This window comes from Euprymna scolopes, chromosome 29, assembly GCF_053919585.1.
Source record: "Euprymna scolopes isolate OS-2025 chromosome 29, ASM5391958v1, whole genome shotgun sequence".
NCBI classification, from domain to species: Eukaryota; Metazoa; Mollusca; class Cephalopoda; order Sepiida; family Sepiolidae; genus Euprymna; species Euprymna scolopes.
In genome coordinates this window covers 98,675,293-98,686,562 of record NC_136510.1, presented here as the reverse complement: position 1 = coordinate 98,686,562, position 11,270 = coordinate 98,675,293, and the positions used below count along the sequence as shown (strand labels likewise).

Sequence of the window (11,270 nt, the reverse complement as noted above, 5' to 3'; positions counted from 1 at the left end):
ACCAAATACCAAGAACACGTAAGCGCCCCACGTGATCCAGCCGCAACCCTACCGTTGCTATATAAAACGCGCGTCGTGTTGATAACGAGGGATAGACCGAAATAAACGGTAAACGGAAAAACTTGCACTTTTCTACGAAGAAGTTACGCTAAAACAAAAAAGAAAAAGAAAAAAAAAAAAACTCTTTGAAAAACAACAGAACCAAACTTCAAGATGTCCCGTGAACTTATGATCCCGCTGTCGAGGATGCCCTGGGGATTCTTCGAAAGACAGAGGAGTATGTTTTCCGACATGCACCGAAACATGGAAGAAGAATTCAAAAAGTTCGACATGGAACTCGAACGGGTCCGAAAGGATCTCTTTAAACTGGAGCCGCTTGATTTCGGAAACTTCCAGTCGAATTTACTCCAAGTGGAAAACCCGATCGTCACTGACTTCGAAGGCAACAAGAAACTGGCGCTTCGCTTTGACGTCAGCGACTTCAAACCGGACGAGATCGAAGTAAAAACGAAGGACAGTGTGTTGAGCGTCCATGCCAAACACGAAGAAATCACCCCGAACAAAAAGGTCTACAAAGAATTCAGCAAACAGTACACTTTGCCGAAAAGTGTGGACCCGACGAAACTAAAGTCTATCTTAACTAAAGATGGGGTCCTTAACATCGAGGCACCGGCCCCGGAGGCGATAGCACCAAAACCAGAAAGATTGATCTCAATTGAAAAGGCATAACCATAATGGAGAAAAAAGACCAAAAAAAAAAAAAAAACCCAAAAAAAAACAAACCAAAACTGAAGACGTGCGCAACAAATTCCTTACTTTCCTCTCTTTAAAATGTCTATTTAATTCTCTCTCTCTCTCTCTCTCCCTCTCTCTCTCTCTCTCTCTCTCTCTCTCTCTCTCTCTCTATCTATCTATCTATATATATATATATATATATATATATATATATATATATATATATATATATATATATATATATAATTAAATCGTTAGACACGGATTTTCAGATTACTATGACTTATTTAAAGTTTATGTTTAATTGACTTGTTCAATTTTTAGATGGGGTTTCAGTTAATTGAGAAACTTTAACATAATAAATTCTCTCATCTGAATCGATATTTCCTGGGGATTTCTCCTTCTCCACTATTTAAATTTTAATAATATTTAATCGATTTAATTACATTTTCTGATTTTTTTTTTTTTGAATCAGCTTGTTCAATTTTTAGAATGGAGTTCAGTTTGCTATAAAAATTTGACGTAAAATCATCCCGTGTTCGGAATTGATATTTTCCGATGAATTTTCCATAACATTCTAACACTTTTGTCATTTAATTGAGTTTTTTTGTTTTAATTTAAATAATAAAAAAAGAACTTTGCTTGAATATCAGATTCTGAGTTTATTATAAAACAAAATGCTATTATTTTTTCTCTACAATTTTAACGTAAACTTATGCTTCTCTGCTCGGAATTCCTAAAATATACTTGTGAACTATTTTTTTTTTAAATTTTTACAAACTACCTGTCGAAAACCTAATGAAGGAACACTTCGTGAACTTATATGGAGAGATGGAATATTTTGTAAAAGAGTTAAAAAAATTTTTTTTTTTAAACTATTAACAACTCAATGAATAAAAAAGGAAAAAAAAGGCAAAATTCGGGTTTTATGTATTATATATATATATATATATATATATATATATATATATATATATATATATATATATATATATATATATATATATATATAATGACTGTAATCCTAACTCTAAGAACTACAGTTGGCTGACAAGACAATGCATCATTTTTTAATTATTATTATTTGTTATTATTTTATGTATTTTCATTATTATAATTTTTTTTTAACTCACTGTTTTTCATTAGTGGCGGGGACTTTTCTACAAAAGATAAAAAAATTGAAATTCCTTTCTGCTAAAAATTGAACACATTTTTGTATTTTGTGTATCTTAGAATCTGAAAATTTGGTGTCATAGTATATTCGGAAGTATTAAAAAAATGAAAAAAAAAATGAAAACAAAAAACATTTTTTCAACGAGTGAGGGAGGTTCGTACATGTCTACAATTTTTTTTTTTTAAATGGAACTGAACTTAAATGCTGCTTTTGCTGCTGCCTTACCGTTTTTCTTTAAGAACTTTTTTTTTTTTGAAAAACAAAAGGAAATAAAAAAGATTAATTCCATGAAGCCTTTGGAACAGGTGAGGAGCAAATTCTGATTTGTATCTCAACAATTAATCTGTAATTTAGTTTAAATGTAATGTTAACAACCGTCTTGTCAATGTAATCATATTTTTATATGTATATTACGAGAATTCCATTGATGATATCTTCATTAAATGATGAACATTTATTTTTTCTTTATTTGTTTATTTATTTACGTGTTTGTGTTTTATTTATTTTTATTTATTTACGTGTTTGTTTTATTTCATTTATTTACGTATTTGTTTTATTTTATTTATTTACGTGTTTGTTTTATTTTATTTACGTGTTTTATTTATTTATTTACGTGTTTTATTTATTTATTTACGCGTTTTATTTATTTATTTATTTATTTACGTTTTTATTTATTTATTTACGTGTTTTTATTTATGTATTTATTTATTTACGTTTTATTTATTTATTTATTTACGTGTTTTTTTTTTTTTAATTTTAAAACGAAATGCGAACATTTTTACAACGGCCGATAAAACAAAAAAAAGGGTACATGTTCATATTGGCACTTATAGCGAAAAACGAAAATGAAAAAAAACTTTTATCGTGTACCTATTTTCCACAGAATGAAGATGCTATATTAAAAAAATCACAGAAATTGATCAAGTATTTTGTTTTAATTTTTCGGAAAAACAAATTTGCCGTTTTTTTTGTTTTTTTTACCGATAAGCGAAGCCGAAGCCATTTTAATATTCTTCAAATTTGGTTTTCAATTAAAATAATAAAATAATATTCTAAAATAATATTTTCATAATTTGAAAACTTTATTTTCTGAAAAAATAAATAAAAAAAGGTACTTGTTTAATTCAATCAAGGCATTAAAAAAATGAAAATATCGAAAAAAAAAAGTTATATTGTACGTATCCGTTATGGAATGAAGTTCTCTGAAAAAAAATTCACTTCATTTGATCAAGTAGTTTTTTTTTGTTTTTTTTACAACGAAAACAAAATTTGTTATAATACCGATCAAAAGGTAGCCATGTTTCGATTTTTAAGAAGAAAAACTAGGAAGGGGGGATGTCGGCGCTTTAGACTGAGTTATCTTCCCGTGGCGTGTTCTAAAAATCCAAACATGGCTACCTTCAGCACACTGTCATAAAAACGTGTTTTTTCCGCTGTGAAAAAAAAAAAGTACTCAATCAAATTAAGTGACTTTTCTTTTTTCGGAGAACTTCTGTCCAAAACGGATATGTACAATATAACTTTAATGTCTTGATTAAACTGTACAAGTACTACAAATTATATTGTACGTACTCGTTATGGAATGAAGTTCTCATAAAAAATCAGTTAATTTGATTAAGTAGTTTTTGTTTTGTTTTGTTTTACAGAGGAAAATCAAATTTTAATGAGATCGATCGTATCCCAGCCATCTTGCCTATTTCGCGGACGAGGCGGGGGGTGCTTTTAAACGAAAAATTAATTAACAAAGGACAAAATAAAAAAAGGGATTTAAAAAAAAGGACAGAGAAACTCTGTAAAATAAGTGAAAAAAAAGTGAAAAAAAAAACCCCTAAAATATTTATCTAGCCAGTTTTTCTTCCCATGTTTCAAAATAATCTCGTCAAATTTTGACAAACTTTAAGCGGTAATGGAGTTATCTCCCTTGGCGCCCATCCTCCTCGTCCGCGAAATAGACAAGGTAGCCGGGATACGAGTGATCTCATCAAAATTCGATTTTCCTCTGTAAAAAAAAAAAAAAAAAAAAAAAAAAACCCAGATCAAACTAAGTGAAATTCTGTTTATAAGAACGGGTACGTACAATTTCTTTTTTTTTCAATATTTTCATTTTTTTAATGCCTTGATTAAACTAAACAAGTACCAAAAAAAAAAAAATAATAAAATAAAATACACGTTATGTTAAATTATTGTTTAGTTTTTAATCTTATGTTTCAGTTGTTTTTTTTGTTTGTTTGTTTATGTTTTTTTTTTCGACATCATCAAAAACAAAAATAAAAAAATAAAATTGAAATGAAAGTCTGAGCTCCAATCTATGAACTTTCCCCGCCCCCGTCAATCTTTCACGAAAAACACCCGTCTGGCTGAAACCACTGTCAATAATTTCCCCCACTCTTTATCTGTGCCTGAACCGAAACGTAGATTCCATGAACAAAGTTTCTTTCTCAGAACTGCACGCCTGTGGAACTCTCTTCCGTTAGTCCGTTTTCCAGCTGACTACAATTTGGTTGTCTTCAAGTCTCACATAAACAAATTCTTGATGAACCATCCCATTAAATAATCCAATTTATCTACTACTGTCTACTACTAACGATTGCTAAGAAATTATCCCATTGACTACTGTACACTCAATAACCCTTATCCTCGAGTGGCCTCCAGGCCTTGATAAGTGGTGACTCCTTTCTAAAAAAACAAAAAACAAAAAAGACTGTTGTTAACCCTTAATTTTACTATTGTGATACTTTTTTTCATGAAAAACAAAAAGACTACTTGATCAAATTACATGATTTTTGGAATATTTCATCTTCGTTCCGTAACTCATCATACAGATTTTTCTATATTTTCTCACACTTTTAATTGCCGCCATTTTAAGTGCCAATCTGATTAAGCACCCAAAGAAAGAAGTAATTTATATTATTTGGATTCTTTGAACTACTGTTCTCGTCTTGAGTGTCATTTTGCACATTGTTTAGGTTGATGTAACCTCCGGCCTTCTTCAGGTGTATTTTGTCGAACTCTGGAATCTGCACAGAATTTCAAACTGAACCCTTTCCATGTTCTGTCAGGTTAAAAAGTCCTAAGTGATTCGCGGTCAAAATGTCAATGTATACCCAACTGAACATTCATTTTTTAAAAGTTGATTTTTAGGGGTATTTGGATCTACAGGGTGGAACGATAAAATTGTCGCCTTAGAAAAGACAACATGATTCCATTTCCGTTTGATGATAACCGGTTCTTTTTGTTTCATTTTTTTTTTTTTTTTGCCAGTTGTGTACAAATCCCAAGAGTGATACCATGTCTGAAAGTGATACAATGTTCAACGAGCAAGATCGGAGATGCGCCACTGTACAACTCATGCTCTTTACTGATCCAAGTTATGACAACAGGACCATTGCCAGCACCCTTAAAATGCATCACTGGATTGCCACAAATAACTGAGACATGCCCAGGGTGATAAAAAACAAAGCTCCTGGTCACAGTTATGATCTTTGGGTGTGGTTTCAAGTGAGGGCCACATCATGCCACCTCACATCTTCAAAGTTGGCTTGAAAGTCAGCACTAAAGTGTACCTGGATGTGCTGAAGAGTGTAGTGATCATCTGGTGCAACCAGGTGTCCGCTGGCAAACCCCTGAGTGTCCAAAGAGACCCAGGCTTGGCTTCAGAAGGAGTGCTACGACTTTGTACCCTTCTCTCACTGGTCCCCCTTCCAGCCCGACCTGAACCCGCTGGACTACTTTGTTTGGTCATACGTCGAGAACATCACCAACATGACCTCCCACAATACCAAAGCCAACCTGATCGCCGTCATCCACTGACTATTCGCTGAACTCCTGCCAGCACTTGTGGAAAAGGCATGTTCTCAATTCCAGACACTTATCGAGGCGGTGATTGAGGCTGAAGGCGGCTACATACAATAGATGTCAGCTCTACAACATAATCAAGTTACCTGAATTGATTTTTTTCCAATAAAAGTTTTAAAATAAAGCTGTAGTGTTGTTTTCTTTAGGGCGACAACTTTAGTGGTCCACCCTGTATTTGGAACGAATATCACATTTAAAATTGTCGGCCACAAGTACTTTTTATAATATTAAGACCTTTATTATATAATGTATTTTTTAATGGTTTTCTGTGGTCGCCATTTTGATTTTTACTTGTTTTGGTTCTTTTTGTATCGTTTGCAGTAAATTTTGAGTGTCATCTGCACTAAGGCTTAGTAGTAGCTTTCTTTGCAAGAACCGCAATCTTGTGGAACTCTCTTCCTGTTGACTGTTTTCCCCCTAATTTTAACCTTGGCCTTTTCAAGACTAAGGTCAACAAGCATCTCCTGTCTTTGCTATAATCATCTTTCGTCCATGTTAGTTCCTTACATTAAGTGGCTTCATGTCTTGTCTAGTGCGATTCTCATACAAAAAAAACTTCAACCTCCAGAAGAGTGTAATTTATAACTGAATTTTACCAAGTACTTTATACACTACAACACGGGTCCTTCTTAAGGTTATTGGGGTTTGTATTACTGTACACATAGATTCGAAAAAGTTGTCAAAAAACAAATATATAACAAATAAATGTTATCAAAGGCAGATAAGTTACTTTTCTACCTAACTGGATATATTTTTTGTGTTTTTATTCAATGTAACATGTTTATTTAGCTCGAAAAACATGTAGTGTTTACCGATGTATTCGAAAATTCAAGATGGCGTCTGATTCTCTCTTTAACACGGTAAGTTTGGGAAAAGGTGTTATAAATAATAAACTAGACGAAATACTATTAAAAAACACCCGAATATATGTCAACTTATGTCACGGTAACATATATTGAGCGAATTTCTAACAGTATTTTGTCTAGTTTATTATTTATAATACCTTTTCCCAAACTTACCCTCTCCGAGAGAGAGTCGGCCGCCATTTTGAATTTTCCAATACATCGGTAAACACTGCATGTTTTTCGAGCTGAATAAACATGTTACATTGAATAAAAACACAAAAAATATATCCAGTTAGGTAGAAAAGTAACTTATCTTGCATTTGATAACATTTATTTGTCATATATTTGTTTTTTGACAACTTTTTCGAATCTATGTGTACAGTAATACAAACCCGGTTATTGTTTTTTTTAATGTTCTGCCAAGATTTTGTTTATTTTTCGATTTTTGAGTGATTATCGGGGTTCAACATTGCTGCATGGAGACCGCCATTTTTAAAATTCTATTTTAACTCAACGGACTTGAGACTATGTTTTCAAGTAAAAAAAAAAAGAACGTTTTTAAAATAAGTTAAAACACAAAAACTTAAGAGTAACTTATCTTGCCTTTGGTAACATTTATTTGTTGTATTTTTTCACACTCACCCTTTTTTTGTTTTGTTTTGTTAGCTATATAAAAAAATGTACGGAAATGCTTCCATTTTCAACCATAATTTGGAGATGGCACAAAAGAAGCTTTGAAAAGGTCGTAAGAATTATCATGTCTTCAATCTCAGGAAGAGACATGAAGAAATAGAAGCAATGATATTCAAATCCCGGGGGAGGGTTACAATCAGATTCAAACTATCTCTTATTGCTATCAGATCAGACTGTCTTACATGACTTAAATGCACGCCTGTGGAACTCTGTTCCGTATGCCTGCTTCCCACCTGACTACAACTTGGATGTCTTCAAGTCCAACGTTAACAAATTCCTAATGAACCGCCCTCTTAAGTAAACACTTCATTAAATCTCCACACTAATGTACTGTACTTGCAATAACCCTTATCCCTGAGTGGCTTCCGGGCCTTGATAAGTGGTGACCACCATGTAAAAAAAAAAAAAAAAAAATTTATTGTTGGCCCCCCAACCCGTCCCATCGCAAAACTCAATCATGTTCTGTAAAGCAAAAATCATAAACAATTTTTCTCTACAAAACAACCAAACTAAACACCATGAGTGAATAATCATTTGAAGATATAACAAACCGTGAAGCATAAAATCTTTCTTTTCACAATTATTGGATTCGGCATTAAATAAACCAAAAAAGGGGTTGATATTGCCGTAAAACAAAACAACCAAACCAAAACAAACCATTTCTCTTTCTTATAATACTTTTCAGTACTAGGATTTATACTTGAGTCCTTGAGGCATAAAAATCAAAGAGTTGGTCTCGGGTATCACCAGAACTCTGCACGCCATTGATTCCAGACTGAAATTTTTTTTTGTTATTCTTATATTATTTTTGCGCGATTACTCATCGATTTTAGCACTAATAATTTTCAGATTATCAAAATGAAATTTTGAACAATTATTTCATTTTTGACGTAGTCTTAAAAAACTGGTTGTTACAGGGTTCCCTGATGCCATTTCCAGCAAACTTCAGCAGGCACGAAAAATCGAGACTCTGACCAATAACGAGAGTGAGGGTGCTGAGGTTGACTAAGGGCCAAAGCCGCCATGTGGTTGCAGCTGTGAGTCCACATAGTAGCAAGTCTGATATTCCTATCAGGAGCAGCCCTAGCAGCGGTGTATACAATTACAAATGCTGCCGCAAGGATCACATAATGAGAGGCTGCCAGAGATTGGGAACCCATTATTGTTGATGCAGCAGGGGCCAAGAACCGTTCAGAAAACAAACAAGGCGTTGAAAAGTTTGTCAGTATTTTCCATACATCACCAACGCTCTGATCCCCATCTTCCGTCAATTGAAATGGAGGGCTGTTGTCTCGGAGAAGCTTCATGTTTTGACAAGCTTCTGGGCTTGGCCTTTACCCCTGATCTGAAATGGAACACGTACATCAAATCTGTTGCAAAGGTCACTGGAAGAACGATGAGATCTTTCTACCACTCCAGCAGATATCTCACTACTGATGCAATTCTCTATCTATATAAAAGCCAAGTACGTCCAAGGATGGAGTATTGTTGCCACATCTGGGCAGGAGCTGCGAGAAGCAGCTTATCCTGCCTTGACAGAGTACAAAATAGACTTCGTAACTTAGTGGGGATGCTCTTTTCTCTTCCCTGCAACCTCTTTCCCACAGAAGGGATGTTGCGAGCCTGTCTTTGTTTTATCGTTACTTCCACGGCAAGTGCTCGTCTGGTCTCCCTTCGCCAATCTTTCTCGAAAAGCACCCGTCTAGCTGAAACCACTGTCAATAACTTTCCCCACTCTTTAACTGTGCCTAAATCAAAACATAGATTCCATGAACAATGCTTCTTTCTTAGAACTGCACGCCTGTGGAACTCTTTTCCGTTTGCCTGCTTTCCACCTGACTACAACTTGGTTGTCTTCAAGTCCCACATAAACAAATTCTTGATGAACCGCCCCCTTAAGTAATCTAATCTACCAAATTTCCATTAATAACAACTACTACAATATTATACCATTGATTACTGTACACTCAATAACGCTTATCCTCGAGTGGCCTCAGGGTCTTGGTAAGTGGTGACTCCTATGTAAAAAACAAAAAAGAGGCATCAGCACCAACCTAGTCCCTGACAAATATAATAGAAATCTCAGTATGTAACATTTCTGATTCCGTGTTCAGATCACGTTGGGGGTCATCGCTTTCAAGTGATAGTGTATTTTGATAACTGTAGCATCTTTGATATGTGACAAAAACTACGCTAACAATTAATATAAATGTTGTAACTTAGTTGTTTTGTTTTATGGCATATCAACCCTTCTCAGGGTTTTTTTTTTAAAGCCAATCCAATAATTTTGGAAAAAAGTTTTTATGCTTCAAGTTCTTATTTGTTTTTTTTTTATTAGTCATAAAACCGCTAGCAATAAAAATAGGCTACTACGCTAATTAGGAAATGCATAAAACTTAGGAACATCTAGATAGTTAGACAATAAAAGCTCCGAAAATGTGACAGTGATACATGTTCATTCACACAATTTTAAGGCAACACGTTCAGGACTGCAGAACACAGTGCAAAAGGAGATCGCCGGTACATCTCTGAGCAAACGGCAGTGTGATTATGCAGAAGGTCTAATGTGAATGTATATTGTCGCAGGTTTAGTCTGTTCAGTCACAGCACTAAGCAGTATTTAAGCATTACGATGGGGCAAAAACCATGAAATAATCTGTAGGCAACAGACACAACTGTTACATTCTGGCGGTAGACAGCAGATCTAATCGAAGCATATCATATACTCTAGAGAGAACAGGGTCGCGGCAGGGAATATGTAGTATATACCTAATGGCATGATGCTGTAGATGCTCAAGAGAATCAGAGAACACCTTGCCAACTCTGGTGAACACTAGGGGCCCGTATTGCAAGTGCAAATATTTATTCATGAAATTTGGTTTGGCTGTTTTAGATTAGAGGTTCCTTTTGGACCCTGTCTAAGCGAGGGAAGCTAATGGTTGGAGCACTAGCACAGATGTGTAAATTTTGTGCATGGGAAAATGATGGCTTAATAGAGGTACAGAACATTGTCAAGTCCAACGCAAACAAATTCACTTCAATAAATCTCCACACTAACGTACTGTACTTGAAATAACCCTTATCCCTGAGTGGCTTCCGGGCCTTGATAAGTGGTGACCACCGTGTAAAAAAAAAGTATGAGAAGTTTTCTCACTCAGTTGAGGGAGACTATCTTCTTTGCAGCAGCCTTGACAGCATCTTCTACATATTTGTTTCAATTCATGTTACGTTAGATTGAAAACTTTGGCACTTCTGCAGGACAGTGACATATTAGCAACAGAGACGAGTTATCGACCCCTGCTATTCGAAAGAGAAACACCGTCTAGCGGCCATGATGTGAACCTCAAATATAAACAAGTGTTTACGGAAACGCAAAAATATATAATAAATAACACAAAAATATATGAAGATCGAAACATTTATTGTATGAAAAATGTATCAAAATATAATTTTAATATGATTTTTCTTTTCAATGAGTGATTCATAACTGAAAATAAAATAATAAATTTGATAAAAACATGAAACATTTATAGATTGTTTTCAGAATTATTTGTTTTTTACGATAAAGTTGTATAAAAATGTAGCAAAATATAATTTTAAAAACATGATACATTTATAGAGGTTTAATAATAATTTTTTTTTTTTTTTTTTTTGTCCAGAAAGATTGTATAAAAATGTATCAAAATATAATTTTAGTTTGCACGCACTTTTAGAAAAGGAAGAATTATCGACCTCTGTTCTTTGGTTAACAAGCGACATCTGTCGGCGGTTCTTGAAAAACACGTTCGCCTCATGTCACTGACATGCAGAAGTGACAAAACTTTATTCGGCGCTTCTATAGAATTGGGACGAGATTTTGTAGTTGATAAATGGAGTTTTTAGATAAAAAAACAAAAAAAAAACAATGGTTTCAACTGATTTTTTTTGTCAATTCTAATAAGTTACAATGGTAGCTTCCAAATTATGCA

At 33.9% G+C, this 11,270-nt stretch overlaps 1 protein-coding gene across 1 annotated transcript in view; it reads left to right on the top strand.

Moving 5' to 3' along the window:
• LOC145252793 (major egg antigen-like) overlaps window positions 1–2,366 on the top strand; it is a 2,867-nt gene extending 501 nt beyond the window's left edge. Inside the window, exon 1 of the mRNA XM_080112740.1 lies at window positions 1–2,366. This exon is cut by the window's left edge and continues 501 nt beyond it. Coding sequence (XP_079968866.1) covers window positions 214–729 — 516 coding nt within the window. The 5' untranslated portion in view covers window positions 1–213 and the 3' untranslated portion in view covers window positions 730–2,366.
• The last annotated feature ends 8,904 nt before the right edge of the window (window positions 2,367–11,270 follow it).